This window comes from Globicephala melas, chromosome 5, assembly GCF_963455315.2.
Source record: "Globicephala melas chromosome 5, mGloMel1.2, whole genome shotgun sequence".
Classification (NCBI taxonomy): domain Eukaryota; kingdom Metazoa; phylum Chordata; class Mammalia; order Artiodactyla; family Delphinidae; genus Globicephala; species Globicephala melas.
The window spans coordinates 131,566,219-131,582,728 of NC_083318.1; the positions used below are offsets into that span (position 1 = coordinate 131,566,219).

General features: G+C 40.8%; 1 protein-coding gene across 6 annotated transcripts in view; it reads left to right on the forward strand.

Moving 5' to 3' along the window:
* FAM13A (family with sequence similarity 13 member A) overlaps positions 1 to 16,510 on the forward strand; it is a 356,140-nt gene that overhangs the window by 129,580 nt on the left and 210,050 nt on the right. For all 6 annotated transcript variants that reach the window (XR_009564127.2, XM_060299807.1, XM_060299808.1 and 3 more), the window contains one exon: positions 8,717 to 8,870. Coding sequence is in view for 5 of the 6 variants with exons in the window: in XM_060299807.1 (XP_060155790.1) it covers positions 8,717 to 8,870 (154 nt within the window). In the remaining variant the exon portion in view is untranslated. The remainder of the gene's footprint in view (positions 1 to 8,716; positions 8,871 to 16,510) is intronic.

Consider the following 16,510-nt stretch of genomic DNA (forward strand, 5'->3'; position numbering starts at 1 on the left):
GTGAGTACAGGAGTGTGACTCATTGGGAGTCACCTTAGGATAGGTACCCCAAAGATGGTGTAGTAGGGTGAACAACGTCCCCCAGAGATACCAAGTTATAATCCTTGGAAACTGTAAATATTACCCTATTTGGTGAAAAAGGGGGACTTTACAGTTGTAATTAAGATAGAGATCTTCAGATAAAGGGATTGTCTTAGATTATTTCAGTGGGTACTAAATGCAATCACATGTATTCTTATAGGAAGGGGGCAGAAGGGGCTTGGACATGTACACAGAGGAGAAGGCCATGTGGACATGGAGTAGAGAGAAATTTAAGGTGTCAGCCTTGATTGAAGATTGAAGTGATGCAGCCACAACTAAGTAATGCTGTCGCCATAATCTCCCCCTTGAGCCTCTGTGGAGTGTGCGGCCTTTTGCTCACCTTAATTTCTGTTACTCTTCTGGCCTCCAGAACTGTGATAGAATACATTTCTGTTTCAAGCCACCCAATTTGTCCCAGTTTTGTTGCATCAGCCATAGGAAACGAATACAGATGGATATTCATTGATACATCATTGTTGCTTTTTTAATGCATTTCACTGATTACTCAGTCAGATTAAGTATCTTTTCATAAGATTCTTGACTGTCCAAGTGTTTTCTTCTGAGTTTTTCAATTTGTCTTTTGTCTCTTTTTTAAAAAAAAAAAACAAAGATAAGAAAATTACTCAGTTTCTTATTGATTAGTAAACATACTTTAGATACTCAGATCACTAATGCTATGTCAGTTGTCCATGTTACTGAAGAGATATTTCTTTTCTTCCAATCTATATCTTGTCTTTCTACCTTATATAGAGTGTCTTCTGCATTCAGAAACTTTTTATACCGTTTTTTTTTTAAATTATGGAAACTTTTAAACATACCCAAAAGAAGAGAGACTAGTATAATGCATCTTCAATGTACATAATCTTCAACAGTTATCAGCATTTTTTCCCAGAATTATTTATCTTTTCCTTTAGGTTGTGTGCCTTTTGTGCATTACCTAAGAAATCCTTAAATAAAGACTGTGTTGCTGTTATTTGTGTAACTGAGTATTTCTGTCATGGTAAAACACTCATTCTTTTTGTGATAACACTTGTTCTTTCTAGCTTTTTCTTTTTTTTTTAACACCTTTATTGGAGTATAATTGCTTTACAATGGTGCATTAGTTGCTGCTTTAAACAAAGTAAATCAGCTATACATATATATATATATCCCCATATCTCCTCTATCTTGCGTCTCCCTCCCACCCTCCCTATCCCACCCCTCTAGGTGGTCACAAAGCACCAAGCTGATCTCCCTGTGATATGAAATTGCTTCCCACTAGCTTTTTACATTTGGTAGTGTATATATGTCCATGCCACTCTGTCACTTCATCCCAGTTTATCCTTCCCCGTCCCCATGTCCTCAAGTCCATTCTCTACATCTTTGTCTTTATTCCTGGCCTGCCCCTAGGTTCCTCAGAAACTTTTTCTTTTTTTTTTAGATTCCATATATATGTGTTAGCATATGGTATATGTTTTTCTCTTTCTGACTTACTCCACTCTGTATGACAGACTCTAGGTCCATCCAGCTCACTACAAATAATTCAATTTTGTTTCTTTTTATGGCTGAGTAATATTCCATTGTATATATGTGCCACGTCTTCTCTATCCATTCATCTGTTGATGGACACTTAGGTTGCTTCCATGTCCTGGCTATTGTACATAGAGCTGCAATGAACATTGTGGTACATGACTCTTTTTGAATTATGGTTTTCTCAGGGTATAGGCCCAGTAGTGGGATTGCTGGGTCATATGGTAGTTCTATTTGTAGTTTTTTAAGGAACCTCCATACTGTTCTCCATAGTGGCTGTATCAATTTACATTCCCACCAACAGTGCAAGAGGCTTCCCTTTTCTCCACACGCTCTCCAGCATTTATTGTTGGTAGATTTCTTGATGATGGCCATTCTGACTTGTGTGAGGTGACACCGCATTATTGTTTTGATTTGCATCTCTCTAATGATTACTGATGTTGAGCATCCTTTCATGTGTCTGTTGGCAATCTGTATATCTTCTTTGGAGAAATGTCTATTTTGGCCTTCTGCCAATTTTTGGATTGGATTGTTTGGTTTTTTTTGATATTGAGCTGTATGAGCTGCTTATAAATTTTGGAGATTAATCCTTTGCCAGTTGCTTCATTTGCAAATATTTTCTCCCAGTCTGAGGGTTGTCTTTTCGTCTTGTTTATGTGTTCCTTTGCTGTGCAAAAGCTTTTAAGTTTCATTAGGTCCCATTTGTTTATTTTTGTTTTTATTTCCATTACTCTAGGAGGTGGGTCAAAAAGGATCCTGCTGTGATGTATGTCACAGTGTTCTGCCTATGTTTTCCTCTAAGAGTTTGATAGTGTCTGGCCTTACATTTAGGTCTTTAATCCATTTTGAGTTTATTTTTTTGTATTGTGCTAGGGAGTGTTCTAATTTCATTCTTTTACATGTAGCTGTCCAGTTTTCCCAGCACCACTTATTGAAGAGGCTGTCTTTTCTCCATTGTATATTCTTGCCTCCTTAATCAAAGATGAGGTGACCATATGTGTGTGGGTTTATCTCTGGGCTTTCTCTCCTGTTCCATTGATCTATATTTCTGTTTTTGTGCCAGTACCATACTGTCTTGATTACTGTAGCTTTGCAGTATAGTCTGAAGTCAGGGAGCCTGATTCCTCCAGCTCCGTTTTTCTTCCTCAAGATTGCTTTGGCTATTCGGGGTCTTTTGTGTTTCCATACACATTGTGAAATTTTTTTTCTAGTTCTGTGAATAATAATGCCATTCGTAGTTTGATACAGATTGCATTTAATCTGTAGATTGCTTTGAGTAGTATAGTCATTTTCACAATGTTGATTCTTCCAATTCAAGAACATGGTATATCTCTCCATTTGTCTGTATCATCTTTAATTTCTTTCATCAGTGTCTTATAGTTTTCTACATACAGGTCTTTTGTCTCCTTAGGTAGGTTTATTCCTAGGTATTTTATTCTTTTTGTTGCAATGATAAATGAAAGTGTTTCCTTAATTTTGCCTTCAGATTTTTCATCATTAGTGTATAGGAATGCAAGAGATTTCTGTGCATTAATGTATCCTGCTACTTTACCAAATTCATTGCTTAGCTCAAGTAGTTTGCTGGTAGCATCTTTAGGATTGTCTATGTATAGTATTATGTCATCTGCAAACAGTGACAGCTTTACTTCTTTTCCAGTTTGGATTCCTTTTCTTTCTTTTTCTTCTCTGATTGCTGTTGCTGAAACTTCCAAAACTATGTTGAATAATAGTGGTAAGAGTGGACAACGTTGTCGTCTTCCTGATCTTAGAGGCAATGGTTTCAGTTTTTCACCATTGAGAGCGATGTTGGCTGTGGGTTTGTCATATATGGCCTTTATTATGTTGAAGTAAGTTCCCTCTATGCCTACTTTCTGGAGTGTTTTCATCATAAGTGGGTGTTGAATTTTGTCAAAAGCTTTTTCTCCATCTATTGAGATGATCATATGGTTTTTCTCCTTCAATTTGTTAATATGGTTTATCACTTTGATTAATTTGCGTGTATTGAAGAATTCTTGCATTCGTGGGGTAAACCCCACTTGACCGTGATATATGATCCTTGTAATGTGCTGTTGGATTCAGATTTCTAGTATTTTGTTGAGAATTTTTGCATCTATGCTCATCAGTGATATTGGGCTGTAGTTTTCTTTCTTTGTGACATCTTTGTTTGGTTTTGGTATCAGGGTGATGGTGGCCTCGTAGAATGAGTTTGGCAGTGTTTCTCCCTCTGCTATATTTTGGAAAAGTTTGAGAAGGATAGGTGTTAGATCTTCTCTAAATGTTTGATAGAAATCACCTGTGAAGCCATCTGGTCCTGGGCTTTTGTTTGTTGGAAGATTTTTAATCACAAGTCTCAATTTCAGTGCCTGTGATTGGTCTGTTTACATTTTCTATATCTTCCTAGTTCAGTCTCAGAAGGTTGTACGTTTCTAAGAATTTGTCCATTTCTTTCAGGTTGTCCATTTTATTGGCATATAGTTGCTTGTAAGAATTTCTCATGATCCTTTGTATTTCTGCATTGCCTGTTGTTATTTCACCTTCTTCACTTGTAATTCCACTGATTTCAGTCTTCTCCGTTGTTTCTTGATGAGTCTGGCTAAAGGTTTCTCACCTTTGTTTATCTTCTCAAAGAACCAGCTTTTAGTATTATTCATCTTTGCTGTCGTTTCCTTCATTTATTTCGATCTGATCTTTATGATTTGTTTCCTTCTGCTAACTTCGGGGTTTTTTAGTTCTTCTTTCTCTAATTGCTTTAGGTGTAATGTTAGGTTGTTAATTTGAGATGTTTCTTGTTTCTTGAGGTAGGATTGTATTGCTATAAACTTCCCTCTTAGAACTGCTTTTGCTGCATCCCATAAGTTTTGGGTCATCATGTTTTCATTGTCATTTGTTCCTAGGTATTTTTTGATATTCTCTATGATTTCTTCAGTGGTCTCTTGGTTATTTAGTAGTGTATTGTTTAGCCTCCATGTGTTTGTATTTTTTACCGACGTTTTCCTGTTACTGATATCTGGTCTCCTAGTGTTGTGGTCAGAAAAGATACTTGATAAGATTTCAATTTTGTTAAATTTACCAAGGCTTGATTTGTGACCCAGGATATGATCTATCCTGGAGAATGTTCCATGAGCACTTGAGAAGAAAGTGTATTCTGTTGTTTGTGGATGGAATGTCCTATAAATATCAATTAAGTCCATCTTGTTTAGTGTATCATTTAAAGCTTGTGTTTCCTTATTTATTTTCATTTTGGATGATCTGTCCATTGGTGAAAGTGGGGTGTTAAAGTCCCCTACTATGATTGTGTTACTGTCATTTTCCCCTTTTATGGCTGTTAGCATTTGCTATATGTATTGAGGTACTCCTATGTTGGGTGCATAAATATTTAAAATTGTTATATCGTCTTCTTGGATTGATCCCTTGATCATTATGTAGTGTCCTTCTTTGTCTCTTGTATAGTCTATATTTTAAAGACCATTTTGTCTTTAAAACAAAATATGAGAATTGCTACTCCAGCTTTCTTTTGATTTCCATGTGCATGGAATATCTTTTTCCATCCCCTCACTTTCAGTCTTTATGTGTCCCTAGTTTTGAAGTGGGTCTCTGGTAGACTGCATATATACGGGTCTTGTTTTTTTATCCATTCAGCCAGTCTGTGTCTTTTGGTTGGAGCACTTAATCCATTTACATTTAAGGTAGTTATCGATATGTATGTTCCTGTTACCGTTTTTTTAATTGTTTTGGGTTTGTCATTGTAGGTCTTTTCCTTTTCTTGTATTTCCTACGTAGAGAAGTTCCTATAGCATTTGTTTTAAAGCTGGTTTGTTGGTGCTGAATTCTCTTAGCTTCTGCTTGTCTGTAAAGGTTTAAATTTCTCCATCTAATCTGAATGAGATGCTTGTTGGGTAGAGTAATCTTGGTTGCAGGTTTTCCCCTTTCATCACTTTAAATTTGTCCTGCCACTCCCTTCTGGCTTGCAGAGTTTCTGATGGAAGATCAGCTGTTAACCTTACGGCAATTCCCTTGTATGTTATTTTTCCCTTGCTGCTTTTAATAATTTTTCTTCGTATTAGATTTTTGATAGTTTGATTAATATGTGTCTTGGCATGTTTCTCCTTGGATTTATCATGTATGGGACTCTCTGCACTTCCTGGACCTGATTGACTATTTCCTTTCCCGTATCAGGGAAGTTTTCAACTATAATTTCTTCAAATATTTTCTGTCCCTTTTTCTCTTCTTCTTCTGGGGCCCCTAGAATTCGAATGTTGGTGCGTTTAATGTTGTCCCAGAGGTCTCTGAGACTGTCCTCAATTCTTTTCATTCTTTTTTCTTCATTCTGCTCTGCAGTAGTTATTTCCACTATTTTATCTTCCAGGTCACTTATCCGTTCTTCTGCCTCAGTTATTCTGCTATTGATTCCTTCTAGAGAATTTTTAAGTTAATTTATTGTGTTGTTCATCATTGTTTGTTTGCTCTTTAGTTCTTCTAGGTTCTTGTTAAATGTTTCTTGTATTTTCTCCATTCTATTTCCAAGATTTTGGATCATCTTTACTATCATTACTCTGAATTCATTTTCAGGTAGACTTCCTGTATCCTCTTCATTTGTTTGGTCTGATGGGGTTTTACCTTGTTCCTTCATCTGCTGTGTGTTTCTCTGTGTTCTCATTTTGCTTAACTTAGTGTGTTTGGGGTCTCCTTTTTGCAGGCTGCAAGTTTGTAGTTCCCATTGTTTTTGGTATCTCCCCCTTAGTGGCTAAGGTTGGTTCAGTGGGTTGTGTAGGCTTCCTGGTGGAGGGGACTTGTGCTTGTGTTCTGGTGGATGAGGCTGGATCTTGTCTTTCTGGTGGGGAGGATCACGTCTGGTGGTGTGTTTTGGGGTGTCTGTGGCCTTATTATGATTTTAGGCAACCTTTGTGCTAATGGGTGGGGTTGGGTTGCTGTCTTGCTCATTGTTTAGCATAGGGTGTCCAGCACTGTAGCTCGCTGGTCGTTGAGTGGAGCTGGGTCTTAGTGTTGAGCTGGAGATCTCTGGGAGAGCTTTCACTGTTTGATATTACGTGGAGCCGGGAGGTCTCTGGTGGACCAGTGTCCTGATCTTGGCTCTCCCAACTCAGAGGCACAGGCCTGACACCCGGCTGAAGACCCTGTCAGCCACATGGCTCAGAAGAAAAGGGAGGAAAAAGGAAAGAAAGAAAAATAAAAACTAAATATTATTAAAAATTAAAAAAAATTTTTCAGTAGTAAAGGAAAGAAAAAGAGAGCCACCAAACCAAAAAACAAATCCATCAATGATAACAAGTGCTAAAAACTCTACTAAAGAAAAGAAAAAGGACAGACAGAACCCTAGGACAAATAGTAAAAGCAAAGCTGTACAGACAAAATTACACAAAGAAGCATACACATACACACTCACAAAAAGAGAAATAGGGAAATTATATATGCATATCTGTATATTAAAAGAAAAAAGGAAGAGAGCAACCAAATCGATAACCAAATCTACCAATGATAATAAACTCTAAATACTAAACTAAGATAAACGTAAGACTAGAAACAAATTAGGTGCCAAAAGGAAACCCCAAGTCTACAGTTGCTCCCAAAGTCCACCTCCTCAATTTGGGTTGCCTCGTTGTCTATTCATGTATTCCACAGATGCAGGGTACATGAAGTTGATTGTGGAGATTTAATCCGCTGCTGCTGAGGCTGTTGGGAGAGATTTCCCTTTCTTTGTTTGCAGAGCTCTTGGGGTTCAACTTTGGATTTGGCCTTGCGTCTACGTGTAGGTCGCCGGAGGGCGTCTGTTCTTCGCTCAGACAGGACGGGGTTAAAGGAGCTGCTGATTCGGGGGCTCTGGCTCGCTCAGGCCGGTGGGAGGGAGGGGCACGGAGTACGGGGCGGGCCTGCGGCGGCAGAAGCCGGCGTGACGTTGCACCAGCCTGAGGCGCGCCGTGTGTTCTCCCGGGGAAGTTGTCCCTGGATCACGGGACCCTGGCAGTGGCGGGCTGCACTGGCTCCCATGAGGGGGGTGTGGACAGTGACCTGTGCTCACACACAGGCCCCTTGGTAGTGGCAGCAGCAGTCTTAGCGTCTCATGCCCGTCTCTGGGGTCCGCGCTGTTAGCCGCGGCTCGCGCCCATGTGTGGAGATCTTTTAAGCGGTGCTCTTAATCCCCTCTCCTCGCGCACCAGGAAACAGGCAAGAAAAAGTCTCTTGCCTCTTCGGCAGCTCCAGACTTTTCCCCGGACTCCCTCCCGGCTAGCCGTGGCGCACTAACCCCCAGCAGGCTGTGTTCACGCCGCCAACCCCAGTCCTCTCCCTGCGCTCCGACCGAAGCCCAAGCCTCAGCTCCCAGCCCCGCCCGCCCCGGCGGGTGAGCAGACAAGCCTCTGGGGCTGGTGAGTGCCGGTCGGCACCGATCCTCTGTGCGGGAATCTCCCCGCTTTGCCCTCCGCACCCCTGTGGCTGCACTGTCCTCCGTGGCTTCGAAGCTTCCCCCCTCCACCACCCTCAGTCTCCGCCCGCGAAGGGGCTTCTAGTGTGTGGAAACTTTTCCTCCTTCACAGCTCCCCCCCGCAACTGGTGCGGGTCCCGTCCCTATTCCTTTGTCTCTGTGTTTTATTTTATCTTTCGCGCTACCCAGGTATGTGGTGAGTTTCTTGCCTTTTGGGAGGTCTGAGGTCTTCTGCCAGCGTTCAGTAGGTGTTCTGTAGGAGCTGTTCCACGTGTAGATGTATTTCTGATGTATTTGTGGGGAGGAAGGTGACCTCCGCGTCTTACTCCTCCGCCATCTTGAAGGTGTCTCTCTAGCTTTTACTTTTTTATAAATGTTACTTTATATGCAGCAATTTCTAATATGTATAAAGCATTATCGATTGCACTCATGTTAACCTGTGCCCTCTTCCTGAGCAACATGTACTTTTCTTATTCAGCACAAGTTATTAATTCAGATCTTGGGAACTTGCCAGTTGTCCCAACAACATCCTGTGTGTCACCATAGAACTTATTTAAAATCCTGTGTGTATTTATAAGACGACTGATCCATCGTTCAGGAAAGGTCAAAGTATAAACCTGAGTCAGCTGTGCTGCCAGTTGTGTTTTTGCAAAGTAATTCCTCTCAATTTTTTCCCCTTATTTCTAGTGTGTCTCCTGGGCTTGAAGGCATGAAAGAGCAAGACCTCTGCAACAAGATAATGGCTAAAATATTAGAAAATTATAATACCCTGTTTGAAGTGGAGTATGTAGAAAATGATACCCAGAGGTGTGAAAACCGAGCGAGGCTCATCATAGTAAAAGTAAGTAACTTTGGTGTTTAATTTTCAGTATTGCTCTATTTTTAATGGAAGATATTTTATTTAATCATTCTCTGTTATAAATATTCCTTATGGATATACCTTCAGATTAGTATTCCTACGTTGAATTCTTTTTACGAAACCTATTCTTTGTATCAAGTGTTTGTTAAACTGATATATATTCTTCTAAGATTGGAGAATAATTGTGGATTGATGTTTCCTTACTGCTATAAAATCATCTCAAAAGCACTTACATGAGCCCAGAGGTATGGTCAGTTGGGTGCACCTGGTGTTAATAGCAGGGATACGTGCTGAGGTCTGTGTCCAGCAGTGTTAGGTTACCAAGTAGACTGTGGATTCCTGCAGACAGTATTACTATGTCTTTTTGTCTCTTTTGTTCCTGGCACACTTCCAAGTTCAACTTGCGACTGTAAGTCCCATATATGTGGTCCTTGGTAACTGCCACCAGTAAAGGAGGCTAGTTTTAAAACCTATAGAGGAATCTTGACAATACTATCTAAATCTTTTTATCATTGGCTGATAATTTATAACATATCTTTTACACATTAGGTTAATGCATGTAGTTCTCTAAAGATTTACAACTGGGAGTCAGAGGATAAACATCCAAAGCCAGTCCTTCAGGTAGGGACTAGAGGGAAGGCGTCTTATTTCTTTCTCATTCATATTGAGGTGAATCTTGATGGAACTGATACGGGAGGTTCCTTCAGGAGGTTTCCTGAGACTTATCACATTGACAGACCACACTATACTCTTGTTGGTTCATATGGCATTTGGTTTGGGCACTGAAGGGCTGTTTTCATTTCTTCTTCCAGTTGAGGCATGACTTAGAAGAAGAAATGAAAGGTAAGCGGTATCGTGTAGCACCCAACCAAAACAGCAAAGACCGAAATGAGGTTTTCTTAACTAGGGCTCATGTGTGAATACAACAGACTCCCTATAGGGGATAGCGTACTATGAGAGGAATGCATTTGACAAGAATCTTGCCAACCTGATAAAGAGAACTTTAAACTGAACTCTGAAGAAAAGGAAGAACAATGCTCAGATAAAATGAGCTACTTTGGAGAATATCAAGTTAGCATAAAGTGGAGGTAATGTGGTAGCTGAGAAAATATCAGTGATTCACAAGAGAATATTAAAACAAAGTAACTTGTATCAGTTTTTCTATGAAAAATTAAAATAATTTTCTAAATAGAAAAAAATCTACCTTAAATATGTTTATCTGACTCCTATAGTGCTTTGCAAAGGGTCTCTTTTTAAAATATTAAAAAGTGACTGACTTTGTTTCAGCTCTATCACGGATAAACGCTTTTTAACACATATACGTTTTAACTAGGGCTGATAAGATAATATGGTAAACCTAAAATAGAATGAAAATAGATAAATATCATCTCCTAAGCAAGACAAACTTGCTGAGATACACATAATCACTAGAATACACCAACAGGAGCTTACATGCTGTACAAATAAACACCTGTTGAGATCTGTGGAAGCGTGCCCTGCATGGAAATCCTTGAGCTACTAGGTTTAAGCATGAGAGTACAAGATACATAAACTGAAAACACTGAGGGAGTCAAATGCAGATGTCTTAGGTGGATGAATATGACTGCTGCTCTCATAATGCAAGTTTCAAATCTGGCCTAGAGGCAGATAAATGTCATCATTGGGAACTCCATGTCTATACTCTGAAGCATCTTTCTGTTAAAGCAGAATACTTAATGCGGTTGTCTTTTTTTGTGTGTGGTGCGCGGGCCTCTCACTGTTGTGGCCTCTCCCGTTGCGGAGCACAGGCTCCGGACGCGCAGGCTCAGCGGCCATGGCTCATGGGCCCAGCCGCTCCACGGCATGTGGGATCTTCCCGGACCGGGGCACGAACCCGTGTCCCCTGCATTGGCAGGCGGACTCTCAACCACTGCGCCACCAGGGAAGCCCTTAATGCGGTTTTTTTACTGATCTTGCTGATAGTCTTACCTGTGAGATGCTAAATAATGCAACAAGGAAGCATGGTTTTCTGGACCTAATTATAACCAATAGGGATTGAATGGAAGTTATGGAAATTAGTTTAATGGGATGTACCAGGGCCATTTTAAGATCCATAACAATAAAGAATGTGCTAGCCATGGTTAGATATGTAAACCTGGACATTGTTTAGAAAGATTTCTCTAAAATTCCTAAGATCGTAGAAACATTAGAGATAAGCCAAAAGGAAGCTGGTGAAAAGGGATTGGGAGGTTCACTAGGATATCATTAACATACTGAAAAATAGGAAGAATGGAAGAGCAGCTAAGAAAAACAAGGTGTCATTCTTGTGAGCTCAGCTTTTAGAAGGATGTATACAGAAAGAGTCAACAGGCACGGAAGAAGTGATAAATACACTACAGTGACAGAGACTCGAAATATCTGAGCTGAGAATAACCTGAGGCTCATAAAACATACTGAGACAGAGAAAAGGGCTTTTAAAGGGAAAGAGTACTAAACCTATCCACTGACACACCTCTGTGTGCCCCAGTGTAGGAGCCCAAGTGTTGGATGACATTCTCATTATACCCTTGTGGGCTACATGAAAATTGGGGACCCAGACAAATACAGATTTGGTTGCGTTTGGACCAGGATGAAGGACTTTGACCAGAGTGTTGGAACATAGATTGCTGTTCAGTTCAGGGGAGGTCTCTACATTTGTTTGTGTCATTCTCAGGATTTTAATCATTGGCTTGAACGAGCACATACTTAGCACTTTTGTGAGTGAAATAAAGCTGGAAGAATAGGTCAGATACTGGATGGCTGGATACGTAGACCAACAAAATGGTGTGTGTGTATATAGCCCTTTCCCTATTCTTTCTTGCTGTAAAAAAACTCCCAAAACCCAGTTGTATTTGGGTCTGCAGCAGTGTGCTTAGGTCAGACGGGCCCCAACAGATGGATGAGTCATAAATGGTCTATAATACTGTCCTCTTTAGTCAGTGATTGACTTAAAGGTCGGCTGTGACCCAGTTCGGGCCAAGGAGATGTAAGGGAAAGTGTGCTGGGGGCAGAGGGCTCTGGGAAATATTTTCATTCCTGATTACCAAAAAGAGAATGATTTAAGAGATCAGAGCTGTGGTTGCCTCTGGGTGGGGTTCGGGGTGGCAGCAGTGGTGATGACTGACGAAGAAAGTACCCCAGGAGGCCCTCTGGGGTGATGAAAATGTTCTCAATAGGGAAGTGGGTTATATGGGTGTATGCATTTGTCAAAACTCTTTCAACTGTACACCTAAAATTTATGCATTTTACTGTAGGTAAATTATTATTTAAATTTTAATAAAAAAGAGAGTAGGCCTCTGGGTCAACATGCCCCTGCTCCCATCTTGCTATCAGATGTTCTCATATGAAAGCAGAATGTGGGGCGCTGCCACCATCACCTTCTGCCCTTGATGAATGTACCGCTGACACACTGAGCTTGGCAGCTAAAGGAGGAGAAAGACTCAGTTCCTCATCGTTGCTCATCTGCTGAGCCAACCCTCAACACACATACCTCTGGACTTATAGTTATGAGAGGGAAATAAATGTCATCATAGGATAAACTACTTTTAGTGCAGTAGTCTGTTTCTTGCAACAAAAGCATCACGTCTGATGGAATCAGTATAATTGGAAAGTCCTCTACTTAGGTCCATGGTCAAGAGAAGACCAAAATTAATTAATAATAGTTCAATTAAAATATGCATGGATTTTAGTTAACTTCTAACACAGTATGAAATGTCAGTGTGATGTGATTGCCAAAAAAACAAACTGATTGATTCACTGAGTATACTGAGTAATATTTAGAATAAAGAATGTATGTCTCCCTGTACTTGGTGTAGATCAGGCAGCATCTGTAGCATTAGATCTGATTCTGAGTACTACGTTCACCCTTTCCTGACAATCACCGCTGGTCGTCACTTATTCTCACTAAATATGTATCTGCCTGGGTGACTGTCTTTTACTTCAGTTCCCATACTGCTGATGACTTCTAACTCATAACTCCTAGCCTCAACCTACTGGCAGAGCAATAGAGCCATATTTCTCACTACCCATGAAAAACCATATGGTGCCTGAAATTGCTCACACTCACAACATCATCACCAAAACTTTGTCTACGTTCTACCCTCTCCAACCTTAGTTTGCCGGCCACCGGTCTGCCAAGCTGGAAGCCTTAGTTTGCCCTTAACTCCTCCACCTTTACCATTCCCGCTGGGACTCACATTCTGCCTTAGACATCGCTCTTGAAACGGGTGTCTTGTGTCCACCCCACCCCCCAATGCTTTAGATTAGGCCCTTATGACAGCCACACAATTTCAAGCTGTTCTCCCACCTCTAGACTCACCCTCTCTCCATCTCCTTTCTACCAGTGATAGAATGATGTTCCCCCAAAACAAACCTGATCATAGCATAGTCTTGACTCAAGTAAGCAAACCGTTTGCTGTTATTGTTTTGCTCTCCCCCACTTTTGCTGACAATATACAATCAAAACTTATTTTCTTGGAATTTAGGCCCCTTATGCTCTGTCCACAAGCCAAACTTTCCCCATTACATGCTTGAATAAATTTTGAATTGTTCTTATCTTCCTATTTCTCTGGCCTCTCTTCCATCTCCTTTGAGGTCTCTTCCTTCTGAGTCAGATTTAAACATTATTTCCTAGGTTCATTCTTAGGCCTTCAGTCTAGAGCTCTCCCTGGCAAACCCTACATCTATATCTAACTACCTAATACTCACCTGTACCTGCATGTCCTGTGGATTGTCTCATCATCTTTCCTTGCCCTTGAAGATCACCTGTTCATTCTGCTGCTTAGGTATCTCATAAATCTCTCCCACCCTCACTGGTGCTTCCTCATAGCCTCTCATCCAGGCAGGAGAATTCTACACCTGGCCCATTATCACATGTACCTGGTGACCCAGACGGAGTCAGAACACTCAAGGCAGGGCTCTAAAACCTGTATTTTAAAAGGCTTCCTTGGAGATTGGTTCAAGATGGTGGAGTAGAAGCACATGCTCTCACTCCCTCTTTCGAGAACACCAGAATCACAACTAACTGCTGAACAATCATCAACAGGAAGACACTGGAACTCACCATAAAGCCACCCCACATGCAAAGACAAAGAAGCCACAATGAGATGGTAGGAGCGGTGCTATCACAATAAAATCAAATCCCATAATCGTTGTGTGTGTGACTTACAAACTGGAGAACACTTATACCACAGAAATCCACCCAGTGGAGTGAAGGTTCTGAGCCACACGTCAGGCTCCCCAACCTGGGGGTCTGACAACGGGAGGAGGAATTCCTAGGGAATCAGACTTTGAAGGCTAGCGGGATTTGATTGCAGGACTTCGGCAGGACTGGGGGAAACAGAGACTCCACTCTTGGAGGGCACACACAAAGTAGTGTGCACATGGGGACCCAGGGGAAGGAACAGTGACCCCGTAGGAGACTGAACCAGACCTACCTGCTAGTGTTGGAGGGTCTCCTGCAGAAGCAGGGTGCAGCTGTTGCTCACCTTGGGGACAAGGACACTGACAGCAGAAGTTCTGGGAAGTACACCTTGGTGTGAGCCCTCCCAGAGTCTGCCATTAGCCCCACCAAAGAGCCCGGGTATGCTCCAGTGTTGGGTTGCCTCAGGCCAAACAACCAACAGGGAGGGAACCCAGCCCCACCCATCAGCAGACAGGCTGATTAAAGTTTTACTGAGCTCTGCCCACCAGAGCAACAGCCAGCTCTACCCACCACCATTCCCTCCCATCAGGAAACTTCCACAAGCCTCTTAGATAGCCTCATCCACCAGAGGGCAGACAGAAGAAGCGAGAAGAACTACAATCCTGCAGCCTGTGGAGCAAAAACCACATTCACTGAAAAATAGACACGATGAAAAGGCAGAGGGCTATGTACCAGATGAAGAAACAAGATAAAACCCTAGAAGAACAACTTAATGAAGTGGAGATAGGCAACCTTCCATAAAAAGAATTCAGAATAATGATAGTGAAGATGATCCAGGACCTCGGAAAAAGAATGGAGGCAAAGATTGAGAAGATGCAAGAAATGTTTAACAAAGACCTAGAAGAATTAAAGAACAAACAAACAGAGATGAACAATACAATAACTGAAAAAAAAAAACTACACTAGAAGGAATCAATAGCAGAATAACTGAGGCAGAAAAATGGATAACTGACCTGGAAGACAGAATGGTGGAATTCACTGCCGCAGAACAGAATAAAGTAAAAAGAATGAAAAGAAATGAACACAGCCTAAGGGACCTCTGGGACAACATTAAACACACCAATATTCACATTATAGGGGTCCCAGAAGGAGAACAGAGAGATAAAGGACCTGAGAAAATATTTGAAGAGATTATAGTCAAAAACTTCCCTAACGTGGGAAAGAAAATAGCCACCCAAGTCCAGGAAGCCCAGAGAGTCCCATACTGGATAAACCCAAGGAGAAACACGCCAAGACACATAGTAATCAAACTGGCAAAAATTAAAGACAAAGAAAAAGTATTGAAAGCAGCAAGGGAAAAATGAAAAATAACATACAAGGGAACTCCCATAAGGTTAACAGCTGATTTCTCAGCAGAAACTCTACAAGCCAGAAGGGAGTGGCATGATATACTTAAAGTGATGAAAGGGAAGAACCTACAACCAAGATTACTCTACCCAGCAAGGATCTCATTCAGATTCCATGGAGAAATCAAAAGCTTTACAGACAAGCAAAAGCTAAGAGAATTCAGCACCACCAAACCAGCTGTACAACAAATGCTACAGGAACTTCTCTAAGTGGGAAACACAAGAGAAGCAAAGGACCTACAAAAACAAACCCAAAACAATTAAGAAAATGGTCATAGGAACATACATATCGATAATTACCTTAAACGTGAATGGATTAAATGCTCCAACCAAAAGACACAGGCTTGCTGAATGGTTACAAAAACAAGACCCATATATATGCTATCTACAAGAGACCCACTTCAGACCTAGGGACACACAGAGACTGAAAGTGAGGGGATGGAAAAAGATATTCCATGCAAATGGAAATCAAAAGAAAGCTGGAGTAGCAATACTCATATCAGATAAAATAGACTTTAAAATAAAGAATGTTACAAGAGAAAAGGAAGGCCACTACATAATGATCAAGGGATGAATCCAAGAAGAAGATATAACAATTATAAATATATATGCACCCAACATAGGAGCACCTCAATATATAAGGCAAATGCTAACAGCTATAAAAGAGGAAATCAACAGTAACACAATAATAGTGGGGGACTTTAACACCTCACTTACACCAATGGACAGATCATGCAAACAGAAAATTAATAAGGAAACAAGCTTTAAATGTTACAATAGACCAGATAGATTTAATTGATATTTATAGGACATTCCATCCCCAAACAGCAAATTACACTTTCTTCTCAAGTGTGCACAGAACATTCTCCAGGATAGATCACATCTTGGGTCACATATCAAGCCTCAGTAAATTGAAGAAAATTGAAATCATACCAAGCATCTTTTCTGACCACAACGCTATGAGATTAGAAATGAATTACAGGGAAAAAAACGTAAAAAAAAAACCACACATGGAGGTTAAACAATATGTTACTAAATAACCAAGAGATCGCTGA